The sequence below is a fragment of the Channa argus genome, chromosome 23 (genome assembly GCF_033026475.1).
Source record: "Channa argus isolate prfri chromosome 23, Channa argus male v1.0, whole genome shotgun sequence".
Taxonomy (NCBI): domain Eukaryota; kingdom Metazoa; phylum Chordata; class Actinopteri; order Anabantiformes; family Channidae; genus Channa; species Channa argus.
In genome coordinates this window covers 10,892,819-10,911,798 of record NC_090219.1, presented here as the reverse complement: position 1 = coordinate 10,911,798, position 18,980 = coordinate 10,892,819, and the positions used below count along the sequence as shown (strand labels likewise).

The 18,980-nt window shown below is 41.9% G+C and overlaps 1 protein-coding gene across 4 annotated transcripts in view; it reads left to right on the top strand.

Annotated features, from left to right (window-relative positions):
* The window catches only part of grm8b (glutamate receptor, metabotropic 8b), a 95,576-nt gene that overhangs the window by 38,523 nt on the left and 38,073 nt on the right, over positions 1 to 18,980 (top strand). For all 4 annotated transcript variants that reach the window (XM_067493311.1, XM_067493309.1, XM_067493310.1 and 1 more), the window contains 3 exons: positions 11,622 to 11,757; positions 11,933 to 12,087; positions 12,189 to 12,326. In XM_067493311.1, the coding sequence (XP_067349412.1) occupies positions 11,622 to 11,757; positions 11,933 to 12,087; positions 12,189 to 12,326 (429 nt within the window). The remainder of the gene's footprint in view (positions 1 to 11,621; positions 11,758 to 11,932; positions 12,088 to 12,188; positions 12,327 to 18,980) is intronic.

Here is an 18,980-nt window from a genome sequence, read left to right as displayed (position 1 = left end):
TTCAAGTGAAATAAGGCTGAAATCCAGATGAAATAAGTATAAAGATGTGATGCAGCAGTTGACAGGAAGCACAGTTTCTGTCATCTGTCAAGAAAACGAAGGCGATGCAGACAACAGCTGAGGGCCTGAGTCAGACGTAACGTTTGATGTTTTAATAAAGAGGAAACGTAGCAGAAAACCTCTTTTCTTCCTCTAAAGTCAGCAGCAGTGATTCCTCTCATTGAAACAGGTTTCAGTCAAATGGCACAGGGCTGTGCGTGTGTGTGTGTGTGTGTGTGTGTGCGTGTGTGTGTGTGTGTGTGCGTGCATGCATGCAGCAGATTAAATGGAGGAAGTGATGGTGTTGTATTTTCGCTGACGCTCTGTCAGATCAGTCGCCGTGCAAAAGCTCTCCTGGCTTTTTTTACTTCTTGAGAAGTGTGAAAGCCTGCAGGAGATAATCTGCTTTTCTTTCTCTTCTTCCCCTCAGCTCCTCATCCTCTTCCTTCTTTCCTTCTCTACTTTTTTATCCCTTGAACTCTTTGTTTTTTCTCTCACTGTAATATGCAATGAGACGTAGTCTGTCTCACCTCACCAGTCTCTACTTTGTTCGTTTTTTTCACTTTTAACCACTTGCTTTTGTCCATTTAGGGACCAAAGTGCCATTTTCTTTCTTCTGCTCATCCACTGATCCAAATTGTCTTGTCACATCTCACTTATGTCTCCATTTTTCCTGGAGAGCGTGTCTTCCTGCTCTGCATGCATTCGGAGGACTGGATGAATATTTCATAGCGAGGGATTCCTTCGCCTTTTTCTCCCTCGAGAGCAACTTAACAGAGCAAAGTGATGCATCTGTATTCAGCAGTGGAGCCTTCCTCATACGAATTAAACACTCGGTGTCCATTAGCGGCGACCATTCAGCATTTGGGAGGATTGTTTCAACGTCGACTTTGACCTTTATTGTATTGTGAGAAGAAGAAAGTCAAATTTAGTTTTAAGAATACGATGGAAAGCTGAGCTGCCTGTACAAAAACAAGCATCTTGTTTAAGAACTTTGTAAAAAAAAAAACTAAACTAAAAAATAGCTCAAGTCAAATACTGTTGACCTAAAATAAATACCAACCTTCAAATTGCAGTAAGTTATCAGGTTGTTATTGTATTACTGGGTTATTTTCTATCCGTCAGCTTTCGATCTTTGCAGTTTGTTCCTTTGTGCAGGTTTTTACTTGGAAGCTCACAATCTCGCTGCAGCTCTCGAGGCATTTCACTAACTGCAAATTACAATCACAAGAATATTGAGGCTTCTTTTTGTGGCTCGCACTTAAAGAAACAAATGTGAAACGAGGATCCTCTTATGAGTTCTGTTCTTTCTTTCTGAATCCGAGTCCTCGGAGCGGAGGGGGGGGATTTGATACAAGCCGCTTTTGCTGAATACATCATCAGTCGCAGGGAAGCCCGAGTGCCCTAATTATCCAAAGCTCGTTAGCAACCAGGACGATACGCTGAAATACAAATTGGGGAAAAGCTATGTTTTTCTCTGGCCCTGTCGCCAGCTTTGTTTAGAATGACACAAATGTGTTTCACCTGCAAATCCTGCAGTTGCTTTGTGGGTGGCTGGCTTTATTTTTTCACTCAAACCTCCTCACATTTTAGGCCAGTGATGATTAATCTTTGATTCATTATTGACATCAATCAACAGGACACAAATCCTTGTACAATGTGCACAGTTATAGGAACAGAATAATAAAATCAGATGGACGTTAACTTGCAGTTTCCTCTCGTTTCCTCAGAATTGTTGTAAAGTAGACAGAGTTATCCAAGTTCTCTGTGTTGAGGGTGTTGAGTGACTGACAGTTGAGCGGCTCTGTAAATGAAATCTGTCAACACGAAAGGAGTTTTTAGGTTGTCCAGAGACTCCCCTCCTTGCTCCTCCTTCCTCCAAGAGATTTAAAAATCCTACCAGTTCACATTACCACTCGAAGTTGACTGATTGTTTTAATTAGTGTTGCAGTGTTTGTTTGATGTTGGGCTGCGAGGGCACCTGGGGGTAGCTCAGTGTCCACCCTCATTACAGTCCTTCATTTATATTTAAATTATTGTCATTCACAGATGGGGGTGGGGCGACACATCAATGTAATCAATTACATAAATACGTTAATTTGAGATGAGTCTGTCTAGTCCACTAATGAGCAAGCACAAAACACTCAAGTGCGAACATCCAGTATGGGAGTATTTCAAGCCGAGACCAAAGAACATCAGCAAATTGTTGGATTTATTTTACTGTTGCATTGCTAAATGTATATTGCACCACATTCCTCGGAACAAGCTCCTGCTTTAATGATATCGTGGAGAGACTTTGTATTAGTCTGTAAAACACAGATTACCGGTTAAGAAAGAGCTATTTTTTGTCATATTTGTTTGTTTCATGAGAAGATGATTGAATAAAATATTTCACTGTAATAATATAATAATATAGAGTTCAAATCAAAATTTTTAGTAAGTTGATTGTTATATTAAGTGAAAAATAAAAGACAGCTTGACAGGAAAATAATCCATAGCTTAAACGATTAATCAAAAAAATAAACGAAAGATGAATTGATCTACAAATAATCGTTGGTCACAGACAGTTTGGTTAAACTGGACTTTGTCTGGTATTAACCCCGTGGGAATCCAAACACAAACATAAAATGTTTAACACCATGATCATAAAACTAGATTCTTTACTGCAAAACTGAATATTTCCCTGATATTTGCTCAGTATCGATTAGTCCTGTTGAAAGTGTGCAGTGTTGCCATGACACTTAATGGAAGCCATCTCCTGCGAATTCTGTGCAACCTTGCAATTTAAAACATCAAAACCACTTTCACAAAAACATCTGCGAATCCTGAAGGGACTGATTAACCTACTTAGCCTTTAACCACTTGTCTCCGTCAAATGTTTGCTTTGGGTTTTTTGCCACATAAAACCATCAGCCCATGTTGCAGTTTAGAGTTTAACATAAACAGAAGTAAACTGGATAACAATAACATTATTTATCCAGATCATTGATCATAGATCACTTCATTCATCAGCAGAGAGCGCGAGTAATTATTTGCCTTTAATTATTGAAAGACTTTTGCTTCCCTGCGACGGACACTCACAACAACCTTGAGGTATCGCACGGGTCCTGACTGAGTCACAGCGATGAGCTGTTGCCGTTGGATTTCATCACCCGCTCCCACTGTGAGAGAACAAACCCGCACCGTCCAGACAGCAGCGGCGGTATTTGAAGTGCACACGGAGGGTAACGAGTAAAATGGGTGTGAAGCTGCAAAATGCTTGAAAGTTCAAACGCAACAGAAAGCTCCTGGAAACTATGAAAGATCGACGCTGAAATCAAAGCTAAGTTGCATGAAGGAGCAGGGTGTAAGAATTAAACATGACCTTCTCCTGACCAAGAGCTCGTTTATTCATGCACATGAAGATACATTAAAGAGTATTTTTACAGGCAGTATGATTCCAAAAACAGTTGTCAGGTTTGTTGGGGTGCCGACAATCTGCTGTGCTCTGCTCCACTCAGTGATGAAAAGGCTCCAAAACTTGCAAATCAAGCGGAAATGATTGTAATGATTTCGATGTTCATCTCTGGACACAAACATTGCACCTCTCTACATTAAGATGCAGTTTGATAATAAATAAAATAAATAAAAAATAAAAAATAAGCTACAAATGGATGTTGTACAGTTCACCAGAACCCTGGTGCATTTTACTTCACCGGGATTTTTCTGATTCATCCCATTTGCTGCCGTTTGTCAGACAGATGTTCAGGCAGGCTGTGAGAAAGAACCAAGAACCTCCTTATTTGCTCCGCTAGTCATATAATGATGATCTAAATGTGCTCATTAAAGGTTTTAGATGAAGCTAAAACCTGAAAGAACCGAATTTAAATGGGGAAAATCTTGCTGCCTTGCTGTCTTTCTTTGACATTGTTGCTTTTCCGTCCAAAAAACAAATGTTTCTGTGCAGCAGAAAAATGGATTTGAAGTTAAAGGATTAGCAGGTATCAGCTGAAACAACCTTTTATACTCAGTCATGTTACTGACCTGTTGCCAATTAACCTAATTAGTTGTCAAATGCGCCTCCATTTTTATTTTATTTTTTTTGATTTGTATCAATTACTTTTCCAGCCTTTTGTTTGTGCTGCCATCACATGAAATGGTAAAAGGTCTGTTTCAACATCTGGTATGTTGTTTATGGTCTATTGTGAATAAAATGTGGGTTGATGAGGTTAGGAAACCAATACATTCTGTTTTTATTTGGGTTTTTCACATCGTCCCGACTTTTTTGGAATCCGGGTTGTACCTTTACCTTTACTACTTTAACTAAAATATAAATAGAAAAACTTACTTTTACTTAAGTAGAAATGTCAGTGGGTACTTATTAGAGTACATTTGTTTTTGTGTTTGTACTTTTACTTAAGTACAGTACTTAGTCTACCTCTGATTGGGTTTGACATGAACTAACGTTCTCCACAGGGGTTTAGCAGTTACACTTGGTTCAGGTTTGATCTACTGCAGATCTAGTTTAGTCACTACCACTTTCAGCTACAAGCTACTTGTCTTTCCTGCAGAACTCTCCTCCTCGTTCGGACGTCAACACTTCTCATTTAGTGAGAAAGCACCATGTGGCAGCGTGCAGAGGATATTTAGCAGCGTAAGCTGTTTCATATGTGGGTTATTGGGTCCGAGCTGGAGCCTGAGCCAGAAATTCTGCTCCTCTTAACGAGGCCACAGTCCAGCTAAAAGACCTTTCACACTGCAGCTGAAAGCATCGTAATTCGGAACATTCTTCTTCACCGTGTGGATGTTTCTGGCTCTGACAGTATCTCATCTATGTACAGCTGAGTACTCCACTCTTTCCTGCTCAAGCAGATTTTTTTAATGTAATTTTTCTCTAGAAATACTTCATTTAATTTTTTGCTGTTGTTGCTGATTGTGCAACAATTTGCTTGGAAAGTAGTAAAAGTTGTACTGTAACAAACTGTACGTGTGACTACTTCTACTACTAATGATAATAATAATCATGAATATGATTATTTTTGTATTTGTTTAATTATTATTTCTTTATTCTTACTTTTCACATTTATTTTTTAAATAATTCCTTGGCTCCTTCCTTCAAGAATGACTGAACAATCATCTTAATAAATAACTGTCATAATTGTATATGAATGAAAGTTCAACTTGAAGATTTCAGCTGCTGACTTGAGGAAAGACTCGTAAACAAACTCAAAGACGCCAGGAAAAAGCTTTGAAGTGGAAGGGAGGTTTACTTATTTCTTTTTTTTGTTCTTCTAGTTGCACCGAGAGCTTTGTGGACACACTGTTCCACTTGTTTCATCTGGCTTTCAAGTCAAGGCTGTGCATGTGTTACCCGGGAAACCTTTCATGGTCTGTGTTCAGCGACTCAAAGGCGAGGAATGAAAGAGCCGAGTGGCCACGTGTCCCGTTCCTATCGGTCATACTGGCTCAGGGTTTGGAGGAGGGGTTGGGGGGATACGCAGCGATAAAGACTGGCTGCCATGGAGTACTGTTAATTGAAAGGTCAGTGTGAAGGCTTTGCCAGAGGCTAGTGTTAATGACATCTGTTATTATCCATAATTCCATTAGACGGCGTGTCTTTGAATGTTCCCGGGCATGTTTTAGTTCAGCGGCTCTCGCTGTCGCACATTCCTCGGCTGATATGAAAAGCAAAGGGAAATTGTATTGAGAAAATCCACTTTTCCAGCTCACATCTGACTTACAGCCGATTCTGTGAAAACGAGGTGAATATTGGGGCTGTGGCCGATAAGATCCCTGATAAGATAAGTCCCAGATAAAAGAATACAACTCCAAATAACAAGGAACTCGTTTGGCACAGATTGATTGCTGCTGACTTTCTACTTTCTTTGTCTGTAGCAGGTTCACATCTTTATTCCAGCAGTTTACAGCAGAGCTGTTAGCAACAGCAGGGATTTACCTATATTTATCAGGCAATGGGAGAACATTCCAACAAAATCAGATCTGTGAGGGGATTATAAATTGTACCTGACGTTTCATGCAGACTCCATTAAGTGATTATTTCCCATGTTATCAGTTTTGTCAGTTACAGCTAATTTGAGCACAGCAGCAGAAGCTGAGTGACTGGTTTCCGCTTTGCCTCAGCGAAAACAAAACCTCATTCAAAGCATAGTGTGTGTTTGTGTGTATCTGCAGTAGTTTTCAGTAGCAAGAAGTAGAGAAGGTCTCTGCTATGTCACTTTGCTTGGCCTCACACAGATAAATGTATCTTTGTACAAATGAAAGAGTAGAAAATTGACAATGATTAAAATTGAGATCGAGATTAGAATTATTGTAAAAATTGTGTAAAGAACCAACTGCATCAACTGTGGATCTATTTGGACATATAACACATAATCTTAGATTATAAATTGTAGTTCTGTTGGATAAAATGTTTGGAGTTTCATCATATGTGCACTGCATTCGGGTCTGGGGTCTCCTCTGTGGTGTTATATGAGAAGGTGGAGGCAAATGACATTTAAGGCCGTTTCGGTTGAAGGACTAACGTGCTGCAAAACAGTGACTTCTCTATGGTAAAGCAGTAGAAAATGGAGGACTTAACGGATGTTGAACTGTTGTAAGGAGAGTTTAATGCCTTCATGTGATTGATCTAATGGCCGGGAGAGTGTTTTCCCCCAATGTGTGATATACTGTGAGCGAGTTGGTAAATGAGGGGGAATTTTCTCCCGGTCAAAGTGCTGGTGGTAACATATTGGTGAAAACCATCTGTAAGTTATAGATGTTGCACTTGTCTGTTTTGTGAACCTTAATGGAACTTAATTTATTTCTGCTGCGGAACTGTGGCTCCACTGACGGCTGCTAACTCACTGTGATAACACTGTTTGTCATATTTCCAAGACACCGAAGAAAAGGAAAAGTAGAACTGTTTAGCATAATCTCAGCAGGCTGGTCGTGTATGTTAATAATCAAGAGCTCAGTTTTAAATATGACTGGATAGTGTTGATTGCTCTGTTTGCTGAGATAAAATCATCAAAGGTTTGTTGAATTAAACTGGATTAAGGAGAGTGAAGCTCAGCAGAGTCTCAACACCGTTCATCACTGAGATCTGCTAAGATCAAAGTCACGTGAAATGTCTCCACATTCCTACACATCCATTACTAATAGGCTGGAATGTAAAGCGTTACCAAGACAACCACGTAGCATCTTATTGATGTCACACTTTATATTTTTGGAGCACGAGACGAAACAGCTTAAAAAAAACAGTTACAGTGGAGGACGCAGGACACAAAAGACCTTTATTTTGAAGGGCCGGTGTGAAATGAAGAGCCACAACTCAACCGAACATTACACTGCGTGACACGTTCCTTCATTGTCCCGAACACAGGCTGTAGTTTCTTTTGAATCAATCCCACGTCCTGCTGCCCTAAATACTCAGCAGAGCAACGCAATTACTAAATGACTAGTCCCCATGTGTTTTAGGAAATATGTTTTTTTTTATTTAAAATAAATGAAAGTACATATTTGTGAGCTGTTTCTACGGATTTACATCCTCAATGGGACCATGAAACATACTGCCAAAGACATTTTTATCTTTCATCCTCTAGTACTTACAGAGCAAAAGCAGTAGAATGACAGCTTTGTAGTTTTTTAAGAAGGAAACTCATCAGTGCATCTTGGCAGATAAGCATCACATACTGTACAGTAGTTGTGTTTCACAGAATATTAATAACCGTTGGAGCAGAATTTGTCCTAGAGATGTTCTCCGAGACAAGTGAAGTTGTCTTAGGTTTATTGAAACTGGGTAATATGTGTTCACAAAGAAAACTGAATTATAATGCTATAAAGTTGCCTGTGCGTCACCAAAATGTGGCTAATTTTCAGGGCCTGGGTGTATTTATAACGTCATTATTCAGCAGCTTGTCTCTCAAGTCTCCAGAGGCATCATTACAGCTGGTGATGAATACCTCGTGTTTCCATGTGTTGGCATCCCCATTTCATCATGTCAGTTTTAAATATTAACATCTCCCACTAAAGTGAGCAGCATCTCACACTCTACACACTGTGTGCTGCATCTTACATTTGCATACAAATGAGAGCTGCTGCAGCAGCACGAGACCGACTTTAGGGCAGTTGTCAGATGCTGCACAGGACAAACGGATGTGGTTTTATTATGAAGGAGGAGGAGAGAGACAAAAACTCCATAGAGCAAACAGGAGAGACATTTAGCTGAAAATGAAGTAACAGTTATTCACACTAGAAGATCTGTGTGTGTGTGTGTGTGTTTGTGAGCAAAAACACTGCTTGATCAAAGATGCAGCTGCTGGACCCATCTGAAAGGTCTATGAAGTGTTTCTGCTGTTCTACATTTTCGGAATTTCCTCTTCAGTACAAACCAAAGTGCTTCAGAGACGTCTGAGCGTACAGCTAGTTTCCCTTTTTTTTCTTTTGGATGGGGAAAAAAAAACAACTCATTTGACCTTATTCATTCGCGTTTGTGTCGATGGGAATATAAATCTGTGCTTTAAGTAATAATTGTGACCCCCTTTCGCAGCAACAATGTCCTTTTCATCACCTCCCTCCAGTGAAGCTTCAACCCAGAGATGTTGGTTGGTTTCTTGCAGAATTTACTCGACTTAACTTGACCAAACTGTAGAAAGAAGCTGTGTTCTCTTTTTGAGAGGAGTGGGCTTCTCCTGCAGCTCCGCCATGTTCACCATTGTCTTTCATTGTTCATCTTGATGATGGACTCATGAACGCTGACATGAGAGAGGCCCTTATAGTTTTCTGAATGATATTGTGGTGTAGGGTAACATTCTGCCTAAGAGTCGACTGGTGGAGTCCAAATTCTTAACCCTTGTCAGACCCCAGTTAAGAATCACCAACTCTTCTTTTAGAGTGTTTAGAAACCTCCTTCATTGAAGCTATTGCTCAAACCTGTGTCGTCCAGATCAAACTTAGATGGTGAAGACTTTGATTTCTCCTTTTGTAAATAGGGCAGGGCCTCCCAGACTCACTCACGGTTTTAATTTGCTTTTTGAAACAACCTATAAAGTAGGTTCTAAGTTGCCTTTCGAATAAGAACCAAGTTGAATAGGGGTGAGAGGATCTTAAATGTGAGATGATACTTGTGCCATCACACTCTGCAGCCCGACCTTCACACCTTCTAATACATAAATGAAGCTCACATGCTGGAGCTACAATCTGATACCCCGATGAACCTCGGTAACGCAGCGATGAGTTCAAAATGGAATCAATTTAGCCCTCAAAGTGTGTGTCTGTGGGGAGCGACTGCAGACGGCCTTTCAGCTCGCTGTGGACAGCGCGCCAGTGATAATGGCAGCAGGATCTTAAATGTTTTTATCTCCATCCTTTGCCCCTCAGCCTCCTAGATCAGCCGGAACGCTTTCTACAGCAGAGATAAAACTTGAACTCCATGACATTTCAGTGATGATTTACAATATTTTATCCCACTGCTGCTTCAATGGGGAAGTTCCCTGAAAGGAACATTTGAAAATAGCTTAAGAACAGTTCCATCCATTTAAAAATTCAGTCCCCTATTTCAGCCATACTAACACTCCCTCACCCTTGCATTGCCCACCACATGCATTAAAAAGAGAGTTTTCAGACCCCTTCCCCTTTTTAAACATTCAGTTATGTTGCAGCCTGATGTTCAGCAGCGAGGCACCTGAGGCACTTTTTTACTTGCACCTGAAGGAAAGTTACAAATTATAATAACTATAATACTTATAATGTCTGGGCTTTCATCCTACATTTCGTGACTGAACAGATATAATAACTGTTGAATCGTAGGTTTGAAGGATATTTCTGCGTTTGTTAAGATGGAACAAACAAGTATTGCTTCTCCTACAAAGACAGTTAGTGTATTGTGAATCTTTATTTCCATCGATGCTGTTTACATTAGTAAACACTTATATATCTGCTGATAACTGTGGGGTAGTGTTTCCAACCCACTTCACATTTTAATTAAATGTTGATATATATACTGCTTATAAATGGTATAAACTTTATGAGGCAGAAGAAAACGTTCTAAGACTTCAAGTTATAAAAAGCACCAGAAACACATGAACTACTTCCATGTTTTATGTGATATCTCACATTTGACTCGGTGTGAGTGTTTATTTCAGTGTTGTTAAGATACAAAGCTGCACTTTTGTGTTTCGGCAGTAATCCTAATCTTCCCAGCTCCTGTTCTACCTCTTTATGAACCTCTCAGATTGATCTGCTGTGTCTCAACATACACTGAGTTAGACTAACAAGATGTGAATTTTTTCAGCTGTGACTTGTTCCTGGAAGGAAGAAATAAATATAAAAATATAAAAATCCAATTAGATTGGAACAGTTTAAAGTTTAAGGTTTCATTCTAGTCGGAGGCACAAGTTCATCCTCACATTTTCCACCGCTCTCCTCATTTATCTGTCCCGCGGCTGATGCTGTGGCAGCAATGTCACAGACTTCAAGTGTGTTTTCTCGCAGAGGACGTGTCACGGTAGCCAAATCAGGGAATTTAATAATGTGATGAGGAGGAGACAACGAGAAAACCTTCACCTTTACGACGGAACCCGAAAGGAAAATCAACAAACAGGAGCCGAAGAAAGAGAACAACCGGTCGCACCAGTGAAAAGCTCCTGTTGGTGCCAAATTACGTAACCAGCGTTTTCCCCAATGAATTTTTCAGGCACGGTGGCAGGACGACCACAGAGGTTTTGTTTGCACACGCAAAAAGATTTGTCATGCAGCAGCTTTGCTTGGTAAATTCCAGGTAAGGGTCAAGCAAAACAAAGTGAATATTACTAAGATGGATTTATTGCACACAAAGAAGTTCTTAAAGCCCTCTGCCATGTTCCTCTTCTCACAGGCCGTTTTATGCTGATGACATATACAACAGAATATCCACTACGAAAGAAACTTAATGTCTAACTGTTCTATTTTCATAAATATTGCTTTTAAAAAACTGAATTATAATAAAAATGAATGTAACACTTTTCTCTTAAAACCTTTATGACACCAACAAACTGGAACTTACCGTGGGTAGTAGTCCGGTATATCTGACTCAAACTTATTAATATTATTGTCACTGCAAGACACAAAACCTCGCAGCAGGGATGTAAATGTAGGAAATCATGTTGTTCACACTGCCTCCTCTGCATTTTACGAGATGAGCACTGGAGATCACAGCATTGCTTTGGGTGCGTTGCAAAGTAGGAGGTGTAGGACCATGGTCGCCTACCCGTCGATCTCAGACGCATTACAGTCATCGGGCCAAGAGCAGAATCCAACAACAAATCTGCTAAAAGTTCGTCTAGTTCTTTTTTTATAACCCACCACACCCACACTCTCCCCCTCGGAATATACATCATACACAGGGTAACTGTCTGGGGGCTTCCTGGTTCAGGTTTCTTGTCCGTCTGATTTTTGGCTTAGGGCCTCTGTACATCACACACATCCTAAAAAGCATCAGATCAGATTGATTGGTTTCTGACATATTGTGTTTGTCAGCCAATAATTTCTGACAGTACGATCATCTAATCCATCGCAGTCTTCCTCAGTTTTGGACATTGAGCTTCTCTCTTGTCTCTTTCTCTCAGGTGGAGTTTGTATCGCTCAGTCTCTCAAGATTCCTCGCGAGCCGAGACCCGGCGAGTTCGACAAGATCGTGCTCCGTCTGCTGGAGACTTCCAACGCCCGCGCTGTCATCATGTTCGCCAACGAGGATGACATCAGGTACGAGCACGTCCGCAGACACACTAACAAAAATCATGGGGGTGAGAAATCAAGAGGTGGATTTTGATTTATTTATTTTACCAATCGTCACTACAAAATGCTAAAATTCCTTTCTTTATATGAGCAGATTAACTATAAACTAATTTATAGTTTATATGTATGTATCCCACGACAGGCGGATCCTGGATGCGGCAAAACGTCACAACCTGACGGGCCACTTCCTCTGGGTGGGCTCCGACAGCTGGGGGTCTAAGAGCTCCCCGGTGGTCCAGCAGGAGCGGGTGGCTGAGGGGGCCGTCACCATCCTCCCTAAGAGAGCGTCTGTGGACGGTGAGGCAGGAAAAGGGCTGCAGAGGAGCCCACCATGAAGAGAACCTGGCACATTTGGAGGGAGGGGATCACTGTAAAAGTGTTTTTTGTTTTCCTGACAGCGTTCGACCGTTACTTCAAGAGCCGCTCTCTGTCCAACAACCGCAGGAACGTGTGGTTTGCTGAGTTCTGGGAGGAAAACTTTGGCTGTAAGCTGGGGATGCATGGCAAGAGGCCGGGCAGCCCCAAAAAATGTACAGGTAAGAGACCAAGAGGGAAACACGGGGTTGGAATCTAAAACCCAGCTGCTAAATATGTTCTTTTCTTTACCTCGTTCTTTGCATTATCACTTCCTCCTCTATCTTGTCGTTTCTGTCCTAAATGTCATTCACTCATCAGTGCTAAGCTAATCAACCGGCTGACTGGTTATTTCTCCACCTCAAACTGTGCGAAGGACATTTCCTTTTCCATCGGTGGACGTATCTTCTGTGTTTGGGAGCTGATCTGTCTAAAATTGATCCTCTCCATCAGATGCATTCGAAGGAGGATTTGGAAATGCCAAACACTACTTTACATTATTTTTATTTATTTTTTATTTACAAATACCAAAATTAACAATTGGGTTTAGGAAAAGAAACATCTGGGGTGTGTTTCGGGAAAGTTTGTGATTTGGGTAAAAACACTGAAGTACAAAAGGTCACTTCACAGAGGGAAACTAACTTAGAAGTCTTTTGATTTGTCATTGCCAAGCAGCACGGTGGTGGAGTGGTTAGCCCTGCCTCCTCGCAGCTAAAAGTTCCCCAGTTCAAAACCCGGCTACGGCCTTTCTGCGTGGAGTTTGCTTGCGTGAATTTCCTCAGTTTCCTCCCAAAGTACAAAGACATGCATGTTAGGTTATGGTGAGTGTGTCTCTGAGACAGACTGGGGAACTGTCAAGTGTGGACCCCACCTCTTGCCCAATGACAGCTGAGACAGGCTCCAGAGAATGGATGATGTGTCACCCACCCATCAACACCCAATTACATGGTGTGACAACAGCCACAATAGACACATCATTTAACATTTCTACTACAGAAAACACACTTTACACAACCCTTCGTTAGCACTGATGCATCGGTGTAGTTTGGTGATTCAGCGCAGTGCAGTTGTTCCAAAGGGCTTATTAGACGATTAGTTTGAAATTCAGATGTTTTCTATCAAATAATGCGACCCTGAACTCACGGGATAAGCCGAAAGGAAAAAAAAAAAAAAAGTAAGGCTAACTGGGTAACTGCTTCTTTACACGTGAATGGTAGAAGTACATGGTAGAGCAGCTTTAACAAAGTACCTGAAACTGTTAGTGAAGCAACGTACTGAACATTGCAGTCACATTTCACTACTGCACAAAATATGCAAAGATCACTCAGACGTATGTAGTTTTGTTTATTGCTGAAGTTTACTGTTCCAGCAAATATATTTTAGGTAATGACAATCATCATCAATCGTGGTTGTCGTGGCTGCACCTGCATCCCTTTCCCTCTTTCCTTCCTTCCCTCTTTTCGCTTCATCTCTCAACCACTCAGTCCGATAAGATCCTCATCTGCTTTTTACTTCAAAGGGAAGGAGGCCTCACATTGTGACAGGGTGATGAAATGAAGCTGTAAACATTTTGTTATGAAGACAAGCTGTAGGTCAGGAAGTGAAGCTGTTGGATACTGTTTGGAGCTGCTGTGAAAAGTTGTAGTGAACCAAACCTGATGCTTCAGCATTTGTTTACATAGTAATACAGAAAGGTTCTGAGGATTCACAAAGGAAGCTGATACAGAACTGCAACATTTTGTGATGGATTTATTCATTTTATAGGGTTTTGCATATTGTAGCTTTAAACACACTGGACGTTACAAATGTGTCACAAGTTTTTCTACACTATTGACCCAGTACTTGTTGTTACAATCCATCCAGGGCTTCTGCTTCTTGAAACGTGTGGGTGTATTTCATAGATTTGGTCTATAGATCTGCTATCACATGACTAAGCTATACATTTAGCGTATCACACACCATTTCCTTCTCACATTTGAACTTTACTACATTTAAATTGCCTTAAATGATGCTTTGTGTAGCCCATGTGTAAGATATGCACACAGGGTCGCATCATGTTTGTAGAACTTTCATACCTGGGAAAGTTTAGGCTTAAGCCTATTTCACATATGAACACAGGACAATGTTGGGAGACATTAGCTTCAGACATTGTCCGGAGTTGTTTCTCGCATGTGACAGACAGCGGGAGACATCATTCGAGTGAGACGCGTCCGCACAGGAGAAGCTCCTCTTGATTTTAATCCGCACAGGAGGCACCACATGGTAGTAAACCTAAGCTCTGGGCAACAACTGTTCACAGCAACAGTTCATTTGATGTTTGATGTGGGGTAAAAGGAGGGAGAAGGGAGAAGCAGCCCAACTTTAAAGGAAGCCTTCACTGATTTACTACTTTGGGTAGTACATGTTAATAAATGCCATTAAACTTCCTGTTGACTTCCCTATATCAAAATGTCTCTTTTCACTTGGAGGAACCTTCCCTTCAGATTAAGTCCCCTCACTGCTCCATGGGAAATGGAGTTTGTAATCATGGTCAATCTGCTTTTCCAGAGCTCACCCAGATGTTTGTCAGCTAGAGGCAGATAAATATTTTAATATAGAGACGTCAGAGGGAAGTTTAAAAGCATTAATGTACATTTAAACATTTGGAAGTAGTACACTGGTAAAGTTGTGGATTTCTCAGCGCTGAACATACTGTAGCTGTATAAACGTCACATTTAGGGTAGATAATGTGGGCAAAATGTAACCTGAAATGGATCAAGATTGCAAAGAGAAAAAGAGCTTTAGGACCATTACGTTTGTCAATGCATCATTTAAAAAAAATAGTTCTAAAATAAATTCTGCCTTGTTTTCCTACATACTGCCAATTGGAAGGTAAATTATGAACCAAGCCTCATCCCCAGCATCAGTGCTGGACCTTTGTTATGTTCCTGTGGCTAAATGAAAGCAAATCCCTGCAGTGAGTTTCCAAAATCAGGTGGACAGCCTGAAACCAGATGAGTGGAAACTACAGCATCACATTAATAAACATGGCTTGGGATTGACATTTGTAGACGTGACAGAGCTGCTTCAACGGAGACGAAGATTAGGTGGGACAGCCCTGAGAAAAACAAAAAAAAAGACATCATATGACACCACGGTGGTTCCTAGATCATCTATATTTACGAGAGTGCAAATTCATGGGCTTGATGGATAATTTCTATGTTAATTATTCACACTTGTCCAGGATCTCGTCCATGTTGGACAGACAACAGGGTCTGTTGTTTCTCTAGACTGCTCCAACACTTGACCCCTCCTGCATTTATATTCATGAGCTGGATTTGCGATAATTCACATGCTAGATAATCATTCTGGGGCCCGGGCGCCCAACCCCAGGACACCAAACGTCAAACAGGCCCGGCCGGTAATTGATCCAGTATTCATTCAATCAGGTGGAGTGTACCAATGTATATGAACAAGTGTTTGTGACGACTGTAAGATGCGAGTTGTTCATCAGCGTTGAATGAGAGCTGTGAGTTGAACTAAAGCAGCTCAGGGTGTAAGATTTTAAACATGGTGTCGCCCCAAAGTATCTGTCTGTGCTTTTTTGTCTTCGTTTTTTTTTTTTTATATCTATAATTCTTTTATCTGTTTTACTTGTATTTTGGTTTGTGTGCAGTACTTTGGCCAACTGTGTTGTTTTTGAGGTGCTTCATAAATTAAGTTGGATTTACTGCTAAATGATTGGTCTAATTTTGGTTTCAATTATGCAGTGAGTTGTGAGCTAATAATCGAAAGCATTTCTGTCATTTAAAAAAGGAATTAGACATGACTACAGTTTGCCTCCACATGGTGAATTTGCACGGTATTCGAAGGCTGTCGCAATTATTCATCTTGTTTTCTGATAGGACGATTGGTGGTTCCCATGTTCAACGCCAGCTTGATTTTGTTGTCAGCACCACACTTAAGTAATAGTGAATAGTGAATAGTGTCTCGGGGTTGGAGGGATCGAGATGTCCAAGTACACAATACAAGATCATTTCAACTTTGAACAAAAAATGCTGCTCTGATTCCTGCAGTGTCTGCATTTGGACAATACCTGCCTCTTGTTCTAACCTTGTTTAAAGTTTGAAAACTAGATTCATGTCTCAGCTCAGAGTTGGTGTCCATACCTAAATTAGAAGCTTTTGGACTCTGAACTCTTCTCTGGTCACGTCCAGCCCTCATCCAGTGAGTCTGTCTGTGCTGACTGCAGAGGATGTAATCCTGGCTGATTCAGGAGGACTTTGTGTGTAGAACGGGGGGCCACTGAGGGCCACATCTTTTACAAAACATGTCCGACACGCACAAAAGGATTTGTTGAAGGTGTTGGGTAAATACAAGCTAGCGTCAGCCTCCAGCCAGATGCAGACAGAAGTGAAACGGTGGAACAACAGCGTCAGCGCTCTGAGAATAGCTGCTGCGTCCCAGCTGCTGCTGTGATAACGCTGCGAGTCTTTACCTGGACTCAGTGGACGGCTTTGATCAGTCTGCTGGTATCAGGATGCAGCTCCTCCACTGATTGTGTTAGAGGCTCCAGATTGAGTTTTAAAGCCGTGGCAGAGTCATCACACAGGCAGGCAAATAGCTGAGTCAGCAGGTAAGCCTCCATCTGTGTGTCTGTGTGTGTGTTTGCAGGATCTTTCTTTCAGAGCTGTGAGCTTAAATTGCTGAAACTGTGCAGGTGTGTGTGTGTCTGTGTTATTTCCCCCAGTACATGTGGGGTCATGTCAAATACTAAAGAAATATTGAATCGGACAAATGTGTTTCACAGTGGACGAGAGCAGCGAAGTCCTGCAGCGTCTCTAACAAGGAACCTTCGAATCAGGAGCTTAATGACCTCTGTGCTTATATTGATTCGCCTCAGGAGACTGAAAAAAAAAGACTTCCCTCTTCCCTCTATCCAGCTGTCACAGCTGGAGTTTACTGATGCTCCTTCTGCTCTACAACACGAGAGGAGCTCCCAACTCTTACCACTCAGGACATTTGATTTGGACTTGTTCTCTAAGATTGTATGATTTTTACATTGCTTTACAAAGCCTTTTATTTCACTGACCTTTCTCTAATTTTGCTTCTAGCTAAGACATCTGAAGGTCCCCACTGAGAAACTGGTCTAATCATGGATGCATTACTGAGCGGGCCTACCAGGCACAAGTCCACAGGGCTCAACAGATTAGGGCCCCCTGGGATAATTATTTGTTGAAAGTTGTTGACCTCAGTTAAAAGACCACAATGAGAAAAAAATGACCAAGGTAGAGCGGTTGTCCACCAAATTCGCAGTTTTTGGTTCAATCCCCGACTCCTCCGGTCGCATGTCGAAGTGTCCTTGAGCAAGACACTGAACCCCAACTTAATTTCTCCCGGTGAGCGTTGACCCGCTGCATAGCAGCCCCCCCCCATCGGTGTATGAGTGTGTGTGTGATTGTCAGTGTGAATGGGTGAATAAGAAGCAGTGTAAAGCGCTTTGAGTGTCAATAGGTAGAAAAGTGCGATATAAGTGCAGAACATTTACCATTTACAAAATGACCCAAAACTGTATATTTTTGATGTAGTATTTTACCACAGTAAAGTATCCAGTGTGCTGGACACAGTGTGAAACAGCTGAGCAGGCTGCAGCAGACCAGTGCCGGGGATTATGTTTCGTTCGGACTTTAAACAGGAGGAAAACAGCAAGAGGCCACAGAGCTGGTAAAAAGCGGGGGGCTGGAAAAGAAGAGAAGATTCAAGTTGCCCATATCTGATTATGGGCAACTTGAGGTCTCTGGAGAACAAGGTATGTGGTATGTGGACTGTCACACCAGGGGGGGGGGAAGACACTGGACCTAATGCACTCAATTGTTAAAGAGGCCTACAGCTCTTCTGCCCTTCCGCCCCATGGCAGGTCTGACCACAACCTGATCCACCTCCTGCCTGTGTACAAACCCCTGGTTCAAAGGCAGCCCCCCCACCACAAATGCCCTGCAGGGATGTTTTGAGGCCACTTATTGGAAAACTCTCTGTGAGACACTTGCTGAGGACATTGATGGACTGACAGGCTGCATTACAGATTCCGTCAACTTCTGTGCTGACATCTGTACACCAACAAAAACTGTCTGCTGCTTCCCAAACAACAAGGACAATACCAGAGCTGGATCAGCAAGACCAGCAGCCAGAGGGGAGTGTGGATAGAGCTAATGATTTTAACACCTTTTTTAATAGATTTGATCTGCCTCACATCCACCTCTCAAGGAGCTTCACACTTGATGACCATCTCAGCATCTCAGGTGAGGAGAGAGCAATTGAGGCTTCACCCCATAAAGGCTGCAGGTCCTGCTGGAGTCAGCACCAGGGTTCTGAAAGCCTGTGCCCCACAGCTATGTGGCCTTCTTCAGCATGTTTGACCTGAGCCTGCAGCTGGAGACGGTGCCTGTAGGATGGAAAACATCGTGCCTGGTGCCAGTACTGAAAGTAGTGGCCCCAGTGGCCCCAGTGATGACGGACCTGTGTCTCTAACCTTCCACATCATGAAAGTGTTGGAGAGCCTGGACCTGGACTTTCTCTGGCCCCTGGTGAAACATTCTCTAGACCCGCTCCAGTTTGCTTATCAGCCTCCACTGGGGGTGGAGGATGCTTTCATCCACCTGCTAATCTGCAGGTCGCTTAGATCAGCTGACCTGCTGCTTCTGAGTGAACCAAGAACGAAACGTAAGCTCAGACGAGACCGAGCTTTTGCAGTAGCTGCTCCAAAACTGTGGAACGAGCTGCCCTGTCACATCAGACAGGCCTCGTCCTCCCCTTTTCTTAAATCCCTTCTTACAACCCCCTTCTTTTCATTGGCCTTT